Genomic DNA, 17413 nt, shown 5'->3' on the forward strand with positions numbered 1-17413 from the left:
GTTATGTGAGGCTCCTGTTACACGGATGTAGGAAAATTGTGAGGTCGAATGTACCTCTATACGAAAAAAACTTTATATATAAAGCTTCGGTGTCTTCTAACTTCTTTTTGTCATGGGCCCCTTAATGCAGATGTACTTCACGCACTGTATATTTCACATCTAACATACAAAATGGTGCACAAGACCTACCTCAGAACAGATAGCAATGGTTGTACAAATTATATTACAAATTATATTACAAAACGAAAAGCAAAAAAACATTTAAAATAGATTATTTATTTTCACACAGGTTAAATGATTTGAAGGTTTGTTTCCCCCTTAAAACTGTCATAATTTAATCAGAGACAGAGAAACATTTACAATAAAGCACACAAACTGTCTTATTGTTTATAGAGTCTGCTCAGATTTGATTTATGTGGAATAACCTCTGAGGCATTTCTCCTGTAACATTGTATGCCAGTTTATTACATTCTGGTTATTTTTCATTGTATGTGCGAACTCTGTCTATGTTCTGTTTCAGACTTTATTCTTTCTGTGGAGTTTGCTGGAAGGAATGGAGTAACATGTAATTACTATACTGCCAGTTTCCTCTGTTGGAAACTATTATGCTTTGTAATTTCTTTGAAATTATACTTTATCTTTCTTTTATTCATGTTGTAGGTATAAACCAAGGGAAAAATTGAAAGTGCACTTTGGTACTCCAGAGTTCCTTGCCCCTGAAGTTGTGAACTACGATTTCGTCTCCTTTCCCACAGACATGTGGAGTGTAGGAGTCATTGCTTACATGCTGTGAGTTGGCCAAAGCATATGTCTGTTTTGTGTGAAAAATGTTTTATCTATTTTCTTTTACATTTATATTTGGTTTCCTGTCTATACAGGCTTTTGCTGAACAAGGTTTTGTAGCAACATTTGAAAGGGAAAACATGAGTGGTGTAGCTGAAACAGCAAGGGCAGCCGAAAGATAAATATGTTTATCTTTTCGTACACTAGTCTGGAGTGAGCAAGCATTAGATTTCATTATCATCCATTAAACAGAGCGGTTGCGATCGCATTCATTGCAGCAGTCTTGGCTTAGGATGCAAGCGGCCTTGTGCATATTTTAAAAATTCGGTCTATTAAATTGAATATGCCACAAAGCAAAACACATTGAAAATACTGTATATTTGTTCTCCCAGGTATTCCGAATCACCACCTAAAATCTGACAATACTTAGTTTGCCCAGGCTGTGGTCTTTAGGGAACCTTTCACCTGGCGCAAGCAACAAACCACATTATGTTTCACATCTTAAACTATACAGTTACTTTCTATCTATGAATAGGAACATTAAACTTTAACATGTAAGGCTTCATACCCACTGACGTTTTTTGGGAGGGTGTTTTTTAAAACATATGTCAAACTCAACGCCTTTGACATGCATTTGATACGCATTTTATATGCGGTTGATACATGTTTAAATGCATGTACAAATACACTTAATCTGTGGTAGGTTTCATCTACCTTTAGCCAAACGGTAGTGCAAAAAAGGAATATGTAAATACTTGTCACTTGCAAGTGGGTATGTTCACAATGTGTTCCCATTGAGACAAGTGTGTTGATGTTACAGCAATGGAGTAAGAAGTGTCCTCAAAAACACACTGTAAAGCAACTGAAGTTAAACACATGTAGAAATGCAAATGGCTATTGGTTTTACTTTCACATGCATTTACATGCTTTGAAATGGCTTTAAAAACGCTAGTAAACCACGTTATATTGATGACAATGGGTCTAAGTTGGTTTGATATTTACATAATGCTGCAGTGTATCAGTTTTGAGGCTCTATTCCTAAGTCATGTGGTTGTTTATACATGATGTATTGTTTCTATGCCACAGTTTTATAACATAATGCACATTTTTTCATCATTAGGTTGAGTGGGCTCTCACCATTTTTAGGTGAAAATGACAATGAAACTCTGAACAACATCTTGGTATCTGAGTTTGACTTTGAAGGGGAAGAATTTCTAAATATTTCGGAATCAGCTAAAGATTTCATCTCTAAGTTGCTTATAAAGGAAAAATGGTAAGCCAGTTCTGTGTTAGTGTTTTGAGAAATACAGACATTTTCCCCTAGGGAGATTTGGCATCTAAGGGCCTTAGTCATTAAGGAGAGTAAAGCATAAAAAAAGGAGTAACTTTGCACCTGGACAAAACCATGTTGCATTGAAGGGGGAGGTAAATTTAAAATGTGGGGACAGATTTATATTTGGGGTAGGGAAAGTCCTATATCATTTACATTTCAGTGTACAAATAAAGCTATCAAGTAATTTCTGTGCTAGATGAAAAAACAGCCAGTATTTTACTTATGTGCAAACTAATAAACTAATTTGCACCCCTTGCGTTGTAACATGGTTTTGTCCAGGAACAAATTTACTCCCTTTTCTTGCTTTGCTCTCCTTAATAACTCAGGCCCTAAGTGTTTTTGGTATCGCAACATCACACCTCAATGTGGCGTAAGAAGCATGATAATTTTGGCATGGATTTTTAGGTGTGAAGAACTGGAGCTTAACTCATATACAATTCAGCCCCATATGACCATTATATAATAAGGAGCTACATTCTGGTGACATACTGTACATACAGTCATAAGCACTATTCTAAACAATTATCCAGTGCTGAGTATCATTCTCAGATCATTATATAGTGCTGAACTCCAGTCTATGACCTTTATAGTTTTGGGCCTATTTTATGACCGTGGTGCTAAGCCACACTAGGAAAAATATAGAGTGCCAAGCCCCATTCTATGATCAGCCTATGAAGCTGAGCCCATTTGGTGATCAGTGTAGCGTTCTCAGCCTCATTCTGTGACCTATATAATAACTTCATGGCTAAAAGTATGTGGACACCCGAACATATCCGTATGTGCTTGTTGAACATCTCATTACAAAACCAGGGGATACATTTATATGGCGTGGGTCTACTCTTTGCTGCTATGTCAGCCTCCACTCTTCTGGGAAGGCTTTGCACTAAATCTCTGAACCTGGTTGCTGGGATTCGCATCTATTCAGCCACAAGATCCTGAGTGAGGTCGGACACTGATGTTGGGCGATAAGGCGTGGTTCGAATTTCATGTTCCAATTCATCCCAAAAGTTCTCAATGGGGTTGAAGTCAAGGATCTGTTTAGGCCAGTCAAGTTTTTCCACACCCGACCCTGGACCATTTTTTTGATGACCTTGCCTTATGAACGGGTTCATTGACATGTTGAAAAAGGAAAGGGATGTCCCAAAACTGTTGTGACAAAGTTGGAATTCTAGAATGGCACTGTAAGCTGTAGCATTAACCTTACCTTCATTGGAACTAAGCGGACCTGGCCAAACCATGATAAACAGCTCCAAAGCATAATTCCTCCTCCACCAAAATTTACAGTTGGCATTTGGGTAGGCAGCGTTCTCCGGGCATCCACCAAACTCAGATTCCTCTGTCAGGCTGCATGATAATTAAGTGTGATTCATCACACTATGGAACACATTTCCACTGCTTGAGAGTCAAGCGGCCGTGTGCTTTACATCACTCCTGTGGATGTTTGGCATTGCACATTGTGATTAGAAGCTTGTGTGCTGCTGCTCGGCCTTGGAAACCCAGACCATGAAGCTGCTGATGAACAGCTATTGTGCGGATGATCCTTCCAGAGGCATTTTGGAATCAGTTAATGATCGTTGCAATTAAGGACAGATGATTTTTATATGCTATTTGCTTCAGCACTCAGCCGTCCTATTTTGTAAGCTTATGTGGCTTGTTCCTGGCTGCACTGTTGTTGCTCCTAGATGTTTTAAGTTCACAATAAAAGAACCTACAGTTAATCGGGCAGAAATTTGACAAACTGATTTGTTGGATATGTGGTATCCTGTGACAGTGCCAAGTTGAGAATCACTTGCGTATGACCCATTCTACTGCTAATGTTTGACTACAGAGATTGCATGGTTGTATGCCTGATCTTATGCGCCTGTTAGCAATGGGTGTGGGTGCAATGGCCAAACACACTAATTAGGAGGGGTGTTAGCATACATATAGCCATGATATAAAGATATATATATATATATATATATATATGTATATATATATATATATATATATATATATATATATATATATATATATATATATCAACACTAGCAGGTGCTGAATCAGAGCCATTGATAATATATTATATATAGAGAGCACTTTAACTTAAATCATGTATTTCTAGTACAATACATTTGGTAGACTATATTGGGCCATGCACATATCTGGCATTTTACAAAAATTAAGGGCGGCAACTCCCCATTGATCATGTGTTTGCCCCTGTGACAGTTCTCATTCTGTCATATATTTTACATATGGATTACTCCTTTGTTAAATCCTGCCCCTGCCCTAATTTAAAATATGTTATGTTGTTTACAATTGTTTTCAACCAATGAAATTATTATTTGCTCTACAGCTGGAGAATGAGTGCAAGCGAAGCTTTAAAACATCCATGGTTATCAGACTCCAAACTGCACTTTAGAATCAGCAAGCATGTTTCTACAATGGTATGTTCTGTATTTTTATAAAAGAATAGCTAGAAACTATAGTACATTGAAATATTGTATGTTGATGACATATTTTCTGCCCTCCAAATCATAAAAAATACCTATAATTATCCCTTATAATGTAATAACTACACCTGCAGTAAACATAATTAGCTCCATTAGAAATAACATGTACTTTTCGATCTAGACATACTTGAAAATTGAAAATTACAATAACTATCCGTATTGTTTCAGTAGACAGCTGTACTAAAACAAAATGTATATGTAAAACATGGAAAAATTAATATAATACAAAGTAATGTAATAATAATCATAATCATAATGTGTAGTAACTTTTTAATGAATTACTATTCAGTAATAAATATCCATTTAACTTATAATTTGCTCTTCTCTGTACATACCTCCCAACTATCCTGATTTTACATTGTCTGTCCCGGCTCGCAGGAAGTTGAGAGGTATGTCATCTCTCACCAGCAGCAGGTACTGGGGGCAATATAGGCAGGTACCTCTGTTTCGTGTGGCAATATATATATATATCTATCTATATATATCTATATATATATATATATTTGCGCGCCCTCGGAATTGAAAACAAGGCAAAACGTCATTGTTACGTCGTCGGATCTCGCAAGCTTTGGTTTCTATAAGTACCGCCCTACATGGCGATCCAGCACAATTTCACAGAGGGACACAGAAGGGGTAGCACAGTTCTTGGCCGTCTCTAGTGCAGTTGGGCAGCATCACAGGTAGAAAAGAAAGAGAAGGGGTAGCAGTGTTCTTCAAAGTCTCCAGTGACATTCAGGAGAGCTCCTTTGCTAATTGTCATTGATGAAATACAAATAATAGGGCTGGCAGGCTTGGTCTTCTAAATCTGCAGTCACATTGTACTGTGTATATAGGTAACATACAAAGAGGAGAGCTCCACTGCTCCATTGCTAATTGTCATTACAAATACTAGTTCTGGCAGCCAGGAACCAATTCAACTGGTCTTCTAATATGAAGGGTGAAAAATGGATTATGGCTTAAAAAACACCGTACCATTTCACACCACACAGGAGGATGATTAAACAAGACGGCATGGTACAAAATATATCCAGCTCTTTTAAACTCATGATAATAATATAATAAAATATTATTGTGATATACATGCAGTTATATCCTTTGAATATGTTGCTCATATATAGGCAATGAAACAAACATGTTCATTTTTTTTCCATCGTAGAGAAAGATCCAAAGCTGTTCTTTGTCTGAGGCACCTGTGGATCAGTGACACGTTCCAGACCAGTAATAAGCAGGTTTGTTGACAGAAAGACAATACATACACTGCACAGTCTTTATGCCTACAGTATTTACAGTATTTTTACAATGACTGCTTGAAAGTGTTGTCTTTATATCAGTACTTAAATAAATAGTTATGGTTGATTTGTTTCCATTTTTTAAAGAGCCACCAAGGGCTAGATTTATCAAACCTTCTAAAAAGGATAAGTGAAGGTAGTGCTCATAGCAACCAATCATATTCTAGCTATTATTTATCTAATACATTCTATCTATAAAGTGACAGATAGAATCTGATTGGTTGCTGTGGGCAACACTTCCACTTTTTCTTTTTAGTTGTGATAAATCTACCCCTAAACTTTTTATACTTGTTGCTTCAGTATGAATATATATAGTTCACATACATGTGTAATAGGTTCCCATTCTATGGTAGAAGTTATTATAATCGTTTAATTTTTGTGGCGCCACAGATTCCTTAGAGCTTAACATAGTCATATAAGAATAACATAAATGAAAAGAGTAGACATAATAACATGTATCTGGCACAGAGTAGAATGATAAATGCATGGATGCAGTTAACAGGAGTGCATGGAATACAGAAACAATTCAGAATAAGTCATGACAGGGACAAACAAGGCAGACAGAGACTGGAGACACGAGAGACATATTGTAGCAAGCCCTGCCAGTGAGAGCTTACATTCTAAGGAAAGTTGTGATAAATCTACCCCGGGGTGAATATGCATGATTCAAAATTCACAAACATTTTGAATAGGTTCCCATACCATGACAGAAGTTGAGATGATTTGCTTTGTAATTATATTAGAAACAAGGGTGTACCTATTATTAGGCAGCCGTCCCCAGCAACAGTTTTTCAAAGCCAAAATTAAGGGAATTAATGGTAAAATAAAATAAAATAAATAAAATAAAATGGTATTGCTTCAAAGGTGTAAATGAGGTTTATGTTGTGTTGGCAGAGTTAATGATGATTAAAATAACAATATTTGTCTTGCAAAGCGCATACAATGCGCACTATGGGCCTGATTCATTGAGGAACGTAAATGCTGATTCATGCTGTATTTTACGTAAAATCACTCTTCTCGTACCCAAAACCGGACTATACACCAGAGAACGTAAGAATATCCAGGGACCTTTACTACAGCCTCCAAATACTTTGGAAGAACAGGGAGGGGAATGGGGCATATGCGCGTAGTCAGTGTACAGTAAGGGCGTGCCCGGCAGGAGCACACGCACATTCGTCAGATTCACGCTCTGGGCATATCTTAGGTATGTGAAATATCACTTTCACCAGCAACAGGGCAGTTGTAAGGTGATAGTGATGACGGTCGTGTATGAATGCCAAAACATGAATTTGCAAGTAAGAGAAACTATAGAAATGCATTTTATGTATACTATGCATTAATAACATCCTGATTTATGCATATCATGTAAAAAAAATGAAAACAATTTTTTACATATATTTTTATTAATGATTATAGTATTAATAGTTGTAAATTCATTTTTTGAATAGATTTTTTGGGAAACCTACTGATGAAACTTTATATGGCACATATGCATGTTTGTAGCCTGTACTATGTTCTGTCTGTCTATACCCATATTCAAATGTAAACATTTCTGGAGACCTGATTGTACTTGAATACGGGTGTATGTATTTTAACACAAGTTGCATTCACATTGCATTCAAAGATGATCAGGCCTTGTGTCCTCAGTACAGAAGTGTAACATTGACCTTGCTATGGAAACCCAGTATATATCATACTTGACAGCTATAAAATGTTATCCCAGAGGGTAGGTGGGCATGTGTGGATGGAGGGGGCGGGACTTGATAGATCGCTTCGTTGTTGGCACTGCCCTCTTGACGCAATGACGCGAACGCGTCATTTTACTGCGAACTGCAGGCTAAAAATTATGAGATTACCCACTTCACTAGGAAACAGGCAGATGTGGGAGAATGCCCTGCTCTCCTGGGTGCCCAGGAAACCTACCCTGAATCGGGAGAGTGGGCAAGTATTTTATATATATATATATATATATATATATATATATATATATTTATTTAAACTAATAATGAATTGTCAGATGCAGCCACTGAAACATGCCCTTCTATACTAAACATGCCCTTCTATACTTAGGGCCTCAGTTAATGGAGAATATACGTTTGATTTTTGCTGAGTTAGGAAATTTTATACTCCGAATGTACACCCAATTGAGTATAGGTACGTCCATATAGGGCTTTTTGTGATAAGGAACAGGGGAGGGAAGAAGTAGGCAAATATAGACAGAGTATAGTTAGGGTGTGTTCACGTAATTGGAACTCAATTAAACATACATAGATATGCCTTTCAGGAGACATATGTCTTGTGGGTGCTAGTGGGCTGGTGCAGATATATACGCCATGATGATAAGGACTATCAGCAAATACTGCATAGCTGCTACTGACTGGCTGAATACAGAGTGACTTCTTCATGTGATAGCTTCTTCATGACTATATCATATCTAGCCGCGTTACTTGATTGTCATTGCCATATTTACTGCTTCAGGAAAGACAATTACCATTTATTTTTTAAGTGGTTAAACAACGCATATGAAGGTGCTTTATTTAAATTTTTATGGTAAATATGACTTTTGCTTTTAATAAATACACCTTATTCACTCTTGTGCATTTGACTACATTAATCTATTTGTAAAAAACATAATAATGTACAAAAACTGATTTTTATAACATGATTAGGTTATGTATAAATATATATATATATATATATATATATATATATATCACTTCTGCATTTACTACTAATATATACGCCCAGTGCTTGCGTATACTACGCTTCCCTCAGGCGTACATATGCACACTCGCATGTCTGGCATACACCTGGTATTAGTACTACTCCTTTTCAGTAGTTTGCATTGCAAGCTGTGTCTGACTCTACATATACTTTTACACTTTTTCTTCAATGCATCTTTTCCTACATGCTCCATATGCGTCCACCTCCAAATGAGCCTCTTAGAGTACACAGGGTTCACTTAAACAATGTGTTCTGGTGATCGAGCGGCCAGGAACCAATTCACTTAATTCCTACAATGCCTTACTGGACCTCCAGTAGCACACTAACACCATCTTATAATGCTTGCAGATCAGATGTACATTAATACAAAAAAGAGAGAGAGGGGCGCCAACATAGTGCATTAAATGTATAACATCTTTGGGATAATCCGCAAATGTGCAATTCCCGTACCAGAAATTCAGATTCAAATCGCCTTGAATTAATGCTCATAGACCTTTAACATGGAGTGTAGTCTGTAGCAGATCGCTGCACCAGAGCGTCCTGACTCCAGCAGGGTCTTCTCCCAGAGTGATAGCACCACTTCAAATTGGCTAGAACTCAAAAAGAAGCCAATATAGTATAATACCATCACAACAAATGAAATGTGATAAAAAATTTAATACATTAATGAGGCAATGCAGCCTCAACTGCAGCTTAAGTATAATAATGCTCGTACATAAAACACAATATAAAACAGCTTATCTGTCCAATCTCTCGTGCTCAGATGTAACAGCATGCAGGGCAAAATTAGCCAGTAAGATCAGTCCAGAACAGCGTGCAAAAACGACTTCCCAACGCGTTTCGTCCTTTCCATAAAGACTTTCTCAAGGGATAGAAACAATACATCCACGCTGATCTTAAATAGACAGAGAATCCTCATAATTAGGATATCGCCGGGAGGTGGGCGGGATCCAGCAAGAGCGATACCTCACTTCCGGTATCTCACTTCCGGTCGGCGGACAATGTGATTAAAGTTGCAGGAATTAACAAGCAACTGAGAAAAAACAAGTATGTAAAACATATGCATGACAGCGCATACGATGACCTATGTTATAAACAGGGTAGCGAGACAGAGCTAGACAGGAGGAGAAACCACTAACCATTATTAGTAATGGCCAAGAAAAATAATCATGCATACTTAGGATATGGATTAACAGAGAGGTACAAATATAACGACCCTATCTAATACATACAGCTTCTATCTAATGGAATCCATAATGTGCAAAAAGGACTCAAACTATTAGTAGACATGAAAAACATGGCCACAATCCACTTAGTTCTTAAATGGTCAGTTACACAGTAATCACAAAATGGTAAGACTCAAGCAACACAATCCTATCTAATACAAATGGCTCCTAGCTATACAACAGTACATAATAAAGGTGGAATGGTAGTGCACAAGCAAAGGGCATAATGCCGATTGTATAATAGCCCATATAAGAACAGAGTAACCTAAAAAAAAGGAGAAGAATTAATAGCACATCATCAGAAACTCTCAGGAAACATTAAATGAGAAAGGATGTCATTTCAAAAGCTTCATTTAGGCCTTTTGGCGCTAAGGTGTCAAGTCTATAGACCCAATACATTTCTCTACTGCTCAGTTTTTTAGCTAAATCTCCACCACGTGCACCCAACACCACGTGTTCAATGCCCTTAAACCTCAGACCACTTGGGTCTGCATTATGACATGTAAGGAAATGCCTAGAGACAGTATGCAATTCGGACTTATTTTTAATAGCCCTCACATGTTCCTGGAGGCGCAATTTTAGGGCCCTTTTAGTTTTCCCTACATATACCTTACCACAAGGGCATTCTAATAAATAGATGACTGAAGTAGTTTTACAATCAATTCGATCTTGAATTTTAAATTCTCTTTGGTTTGAGGAATCCATAAAGGTTTTATTAAGAGGAGATAACAATCTACACATATTGCAATTATTACACCTGTAGGCACCTTTCCCTAGTTTAACTAGGAAGGTTTCCTTAGTACCCTTTACATCTCTCAAAAGGCTAGGTGCTAACAGTGACTTCAGATTTTTTGTTTTCTTGAATACAATATCCGGTTTTTGTGAAACCATAGGACCCAAAACTGGATCCATACAAATCAGTTTCCAATGTTTATTTAGAACCGATTTAATCCTCTTCTCGTCCCTACTGAATTCTGTAATAAATGGAACAATTTCATTTTTCCCTTTCTCATTCTTATTTTTATACTCCAACATATCATTTCTCTCTATACCATCAGTTTTAGATATCGCATCCAAAATGATCTGCTCAGGATAACACCTATCTCTGAATCTTTTGGCATAGACATGTGATTGTTCTCTGTAGGTAGTTTCATCAGAACAATTCCGTTTAATACGATTGAACTGGGATCTAGGGATATTATTTTTCCACTTAACAAAATGGCAGCTATCATAATGTAAGTAGCTATTTGAGTCCACTTCTTTAATAAATGTTTTAGTATGGATCTTATCACCCTCACATCGAAGATCTAAGTCTAAGAATTCTATATTTGTATCACTAACCTTTGACGTGAATCTCAAGTTCAGTTCATTCATATTAATATAGCACAAGAAATCCTTCAGAGCTTGTAAAGTGCCATCCCATATCAGAATGATATCATCTATATATCTGCGGTAAAATCTAATGTTAGCAACAAAGGGGTTACTTTCACCAAAGATGTAGTCCATTTCCCACTTACCCATAAAAAGATTGGCGAAACTAGGGGCAAATATTGTCCCCATCGCCGTCCCGCAGATTTGCAGAAAGAACTCATCCAAGAACTTAAAATAATTCCGAGATAATATAAAACCAATTAATTTGCATATAAACTCTTTATGACGATCATCTAGATCACTATCTAGTTGCAGAAAGTGATTGATGGCTTCTATCCCTTTGGAGTGGTCAATGGAAGTGTACAAAGCCTGTACATCTACCGTTACCCATTTAAAACCGGGTTCCCATTGGATCCTATCCAAAAGTTGTAACAAAGAAGTGGAATCCTTCAAGAATGCTGGTAAGTGATTCACGTATTTCTTAATAAAGAAATCAACATACTGTGAAACATGAGATGTAAGAGAACCTATCCCGGCTATAATGGGCCTCCCAGGAGGTTTCTCTAGGGATTTATGCACCTTAGGCAAATGATAGAAAATTGGGATTATTGGTGATTCCTGCAAGAGGAATTGAAATTCATCACGGGTAAGTATATTCAGTTTTAACGCCTCATATAGTATAACCTTCAGCTCCTCAACAAAAGCTAATGTAGGATCTTTAGCAAGTTTTTTATAGGACACTTCATCACTAAGTAATCTCAATGCTTCTGAAACATAATCACTTTTGTTTAGGATAACAATCCCCCCCCCTTTGTCAGCTTGCTTGATTACAATATCTTCATTACTCATTAGTTTATCAAGCGCTTGTTTTTCCTGATATGAAATATTTTTCTTATATTTTTTGGGTCTAGTAGTTTGGCATAGCTCCTTCTTGACAAGCTGATAAAACATTTCAACATGACTCCCCTTAGACTCAAGTGGATAGAATTTAGAGGGCAACTTCAGTCCAGTGACTGATTTGTTAGTGTTCACATGCTCTATATTTTTATCAATATTTTTTATAAAATGCCTCTTAAGGGTGAGTCTTCTAATGAATCTATTAAGATCCAGAAAAAGATGAAAGTCATTGGAACTATTAGTAGGAGCAAATGATAATCCTCTGCTTAATAGTTTAAGTTCATCTTGGGTAAGACTATAGTCTGACAGATTAAAAATACCAAGTAGTCTAGGATCTAAAGATTGTTTCAGAAATGTCTTCTCTTTCTTTCTCTTGTTTCCTCCTCGTCTACCTCTTCGTCTAAGTACCTCCTTTTCATAGGAGACGCTATATTGATATTTTCTCTTAGATGAAATTTTCTGTATACCGTGTCCTCCTTTGATGTTTGTGCGGGGGATAAAAAATCCTCCTCTGTACTCCAGAACCTATCCCTCTGCAATGGTGAGAACCTATTTCTAAGTTCTAGATGTTGAGGTGTTCTCCTACTCATACGAGGACCACGGAATTTTGGAGGTGTGGGAACCCAATCATTTCTTTTTCTAGAATTAAATCTAGGGTTATTCAAATCCATCTGTTTAATTCCTTGGATATTATTACTAGGGCCCTCCTCAGCCTGCGGTTTTGCCCAACAGTGTACTTGATTGTTATCATAATCTCTTTTATCTCGTTGATATTTCCTCTCTTTCCTCCCTACAACCTCTGACTCCAACCTATCAAGTTTTTTGTGTAGTACTTTTTCGTTAATTTTATAATCCTCCTTAGTTTTATATAATTCAGCCTTAGTCTCTTTATCTTTTAGCTCCAATTGAACTTTTTTAAGATTCTTTTGTTTCTCAGAGACAATCAATCTCATAAGATTGATAGAACACTCATCAAGTGTCCTATCCCACTCCTTCATAAATATTGGGTCCTCCAAACCAAAAGACGGAATCTTTTTAAGTCTTAATCCTCTTGGAATCCTTTTATTTTTAATGTACTCCTCTAGCCCAGCTATGTCCCACCACAATCTGATTTCTTTAGCCAAAACCTTCTCAAGATTCCAAAAAAATGAATCTAATGAATCATCTTCACATCCCAATATATTGGTATCATTGAAAATCCTCTGACAATATTCGTGCCTCCTACTATCAAAATTCTCTGATCGAAACATATTAAAATATTAAAATAGAAGTACTACAGATAGTTATAGAATGAACAATATTTACAGAATTAGCAGCCCAGCTCAGAAGTGCAGATAAATACACCAAATTCCCACCAATATTTCTAAGCTATACAGGCGCTTATAAATGTGCAACCACAAAGTGATAGTGACAAAAAAGTGTGTATACTCAGTACATGAGATGGCAGCTCCCAATACAATCGACACCTATCTGCAGGTATCAGCCTAATAAAATACAAAAAAGAGAGAGAGGGGCGCCAACATAGTGCATTAAATGTATAACATCTTTGGGATAATCCGCAAATGTGCAATTCCCGTACCAGAAATTCAGATTCAAATCGCCTTGAATTAATGCTCATAGACCTTTAACATGGAGTGTAGTCTGTAGCAGATCGCTGCACCAGAGCGTCCTGACTCCAGCAGGGTCTTCTCCCAGAGTGATAGCACCACTTCAAATTGGCTAGAACTCAAAAAGAAGCCAATATAGTATAATACCATCACAACAAATGAAATGTGATAAAAAATTTAATACATTAATGAGGCAATGCAGCCTCAACTGCAGCTTAAGTATAATAATGCTCGTACATAAAACACAATATAAAACAGCTTATCTGTCCAATCTCTCGTGCTCAGATGTAACAGCATGCAGGGCAAAATTAGCCAGTAAGATCAGTCCAGAACAGCGTGCAAAAACGACTTCCCAACGCGTTTCGTCCTTTCCATAAAGACTTTCTCAAGGGATAGAAACAATACATCCACGCTGATCTTAAATAGACAGAGAATCCTCATAATTAGGATATCGCCGGGAGGTGGGCGGGATCCAGCAAGAGCGATACCTCACTTCCGGTATCTCACTTCCGGTCGGCGGACAATGTGATTAAAGTTGCAGGAATTAACAAGCAACTGAGAAAAAACAAGTATGTAAAACATATGCATGACAGCGCATACGATGACCTATGTTATAAACAGGGTAGCGAGACAGAGCTAGACAGGAGGAGAAACCACTAACCATTATTAGTAATGGCCAAGAAAAATAATCATGCATACTTAGGATATGGATTAACAGAGAGGTACAAATATAACGACCCTATCTAATACATACAGCTTCTATCTAATGGAATCCATAATGTGCAAAAAGGACTCAAACTATTAGTAGACATGAAAAACATGGCCACAATCCACTTAGTTCTTAAATGGTCAGTTACACAGTAATCACAAAATGGTAAGACTCAAGCAACACAATCCTATCTAATACAAATGGCTCCTAGCTATACAACAGTACATAATAAAGGTGGAATGGTAGTGCACAAGCAAAGGGCATAATGCCGATTGTATAATAGCCCATATAAGAACAGAGTAACCTAAAAAAAAGGAGAAGAATTAATAGCAGGAGCTATGCCAAACTACTAGACCCAAAAAATATAAGAAAAATATTTCATATCAGGAAAAACAAGCGCTTGATAAACTAATGAGTAATGAAGATATTGTAATCAAGCAAGCTGACAAAGGGGGGGGGGATTGTTATCCTAAACAAAAGTGATTATGTTTCAGAAGCATTGAGATTACTTAGTGATGAAGTGTCCTATAAAAAACTTGCTAAAGATCCTACATTAGCTTTTGTTGAGGAGCTGAAGGTTATACTATATGAGGCGTTAAAACTGAATATACTTACCCGTGATGAATTTCAATTCCTCTTGCAGGAATCACCAATAATCCCAATTTTCTATCATTTGCCTAAGGTGCATAAATCCCTAGAGAAACCTCCTGGGAGGCCCATTATAGCCGGGATAGGTTCTCTTACATCTCATGTTTCACAGTATGTTGATTTCTTTATTAAGAAATACGTGAATCACTTACCAGCATTCTTGAAGGATTCCACTTCTTTGTTACAACTTTTGGATAGGATCCAATGGGAACCCGGTTTTAAATGGGTAACGGTAGATGTACAGGCTTTGTACACTTCCATTGACCACTCCAAAGGGATAGAAGCCATCAATCACTTTCTGCAACTAGATAGTGATCTAGATGATCGTCATAAAGAGTTTATATGCAAATTAATTGGTTTTATATTATCTCGGAATTATTTTAAGTTCTTGGATGAGTTCTTTCTGCAAATCTGCGGGACGGCGATGGGGACAATATTTGCCCCTAGTTTCGCCAATCTTTTTATGGGTAAGTGGGAAATGGACTACATCTTTGGTGAAAGTAACCCCTTTGTTGCTAACATTAGATTTTACCGCAGATATATAGATGATATCATTCTGATATGGGATGGCACTTTACAAGCTCTGAAGGATTTCTTGTACTATATTAATATGAATGAACTGAACTTGAGATTCACGTCAAAGGTTAGTGATACAAATATAGAATTCTTAGACTTAGATCTTCGATGTGAGGGTGATAAGATCCATACTAAAACATTTATTAAAGAAGTGGACTCAAATAGCTACTTACATTATGATAGCTGCCATTTTGTTAAGTGGAAAAATAATATCCCTAGATCCCAGTTCAATCGTATTAAACGGAATTGTTCTGATGAAACTACCTACAGAGAACAATCACATGTCTATGCCGAAAGATTCAGAGATAGGTGTTATCCTGAGCAGATCATTTTGGATGCGATATCTAAAACTGATGGTATAGAGAGAAATGATATGTTGGAGTATAAAAATAAGAATGAGAAAGGGAAAAATGAAATTGTTCCATTTATTACAGAATTCAGTAGGGACGAGAAGAGGATTAAATCGGTTCTAAATAAACATTGGAAACTGATTTGTATGGATCCAGTTTTGGGTCCTATGGTTTCACAAAAACCGGATATTGTATTCAAGAAAACAAAAAATCTGAAGTCACTGTTAGCACCTAGCCTTTTGAGAGATGTAAAGGGTACTAAGGAAACCTTCCTAGTTAAACTAGGGAAAGGTGCCTACAGGTGTAATAATTGCAATATGTGTAGATTGTTATCTCCTCTTAATAAAACCTTTATGGATTCCTCAAACCAAAGAGAATTTAAAATTCAAGATCGAATTGATTGTAAAACTACTTCAGTCATCTATTTATTAGAATGCCCTTGTGGTAAGGTATATGTAGGGAAAACTAAAAGGGCCCTAAAATTGCGCCTCCAGGAACATGTGAGGGCTATTAAAAATAAGTCCGAATTGCATACTGTCTCTAGGCATTTCCTTACATGTCATAATGCAGACCCAAGTGGTCTGAGGTTTAAGGGCATTGAACACGTGGTGTTGGGTGCACGTGGTGGAGATTTAGCTAAAAAACTGAGCAGTAGAGAAATGTATTGGGTCTATAGACTTGACACCTTAGCGCCAAAAGGCCTAAATGAAGCTTTTGAAATGACATCCTTTCTCATTTAATGTTTCCTGAGAGTTTCTGATGATGTGCTATTAATTCTTCTCCTTTTTTTTAGGTTACTCTGTTCTTACATGGGCTATTATACAATCGGCATTATGCCCTTTGCTTGTGCACTACCATTCCACCTTTATTATGTACTGTTGTATAGCTAGGAGCCATTTGTATTAGATAGGATTGTGTTGCTTGAGTCTTACCATTTTGTGATTACTGTGTAACTGACCATTTAAGAACTAAGTGGATTGTGGCCATGTTTTTCATGTCTACTAATAGTTTGAGTCCTTTTTGCACATTATGGATTCCATTAGATAGAAGCTGTATGTATTAGATAGGGTCGTTATATTTGTACCTCTCTGTTAATCCATATCCTAAGTATGCATGATTATTTTTCTTGGCCATTACTAATAATGGTTAGTGGTTTCTCCTCCTGTCTAGCTCTGTCTCGCTACCCTGTTTATAACATAGGTCATCGTATGCGCTGTCATGCATATGTTTTACATACTTGTTTTTTCTCAGTTGCTTGTTAATTCCTGCAACTTTAATCACATTGTCCGCCGACCGGAAGTGAGATACCGGAAGTGAGGTATCGCTCTTGCTGGATCCCGCCCACCTCCCGGCGATATCCTAATTATGAGGATTCTCTGTCTATTTAAGATCAGCGTGGATGTATTGT

The 17413-nt window shown here is 37.1% G+C and overlaps 1 protein-coding gene across 5 annotated transcripts in view; it reads left to right on the top strand.

Annotated features, from left to right (window-relative positions):
* Window positions 1-17413, top strand: part of MYLK4 (myosin light chain kinase family member 4) — a 145276-nt gene that overhangs the window by 119006 nt on the left and 8857 nt on the right. For all 5 annotated transcript variants that reach the window (XM_075212978.1, XM_075212980.1, XM_075212981.1 and 2 more), the window contains 4 exons: window positions 661-789; window positions 1904-2056; window positions 4452-4542; window positions 5765-5837. In XM_075212978.1, coding sequence (XP_075069079.1) covers window positions 661-789; window positions 1904-2056; window positions 4452-4542; window positions 5765-5812 — 421 coding nt within the window. In that variant the 3' untranslated portion in view covers window positions 5813-5837. The remainder of the gene's footprint in view (window positions 1-660; window positions 790-1903; window positions 2057-4451; window positions 4543-5764; window positions 5838-17413) is intronic.

Source organism: Mixophyes fleayi, chromosome 5 (assembly GCF_038048845.1).
Source record: "Mixophyes fleayi isolate aMixFle1 chromosome 5, aMixFle1.hap1, whole genome shotgun sequence".
NCBI lineage: Eukaryota > Metazoa > Chordata > Amphibia > Anura > Limnodynastidae > Mixophyes > Mixophyes fleayi.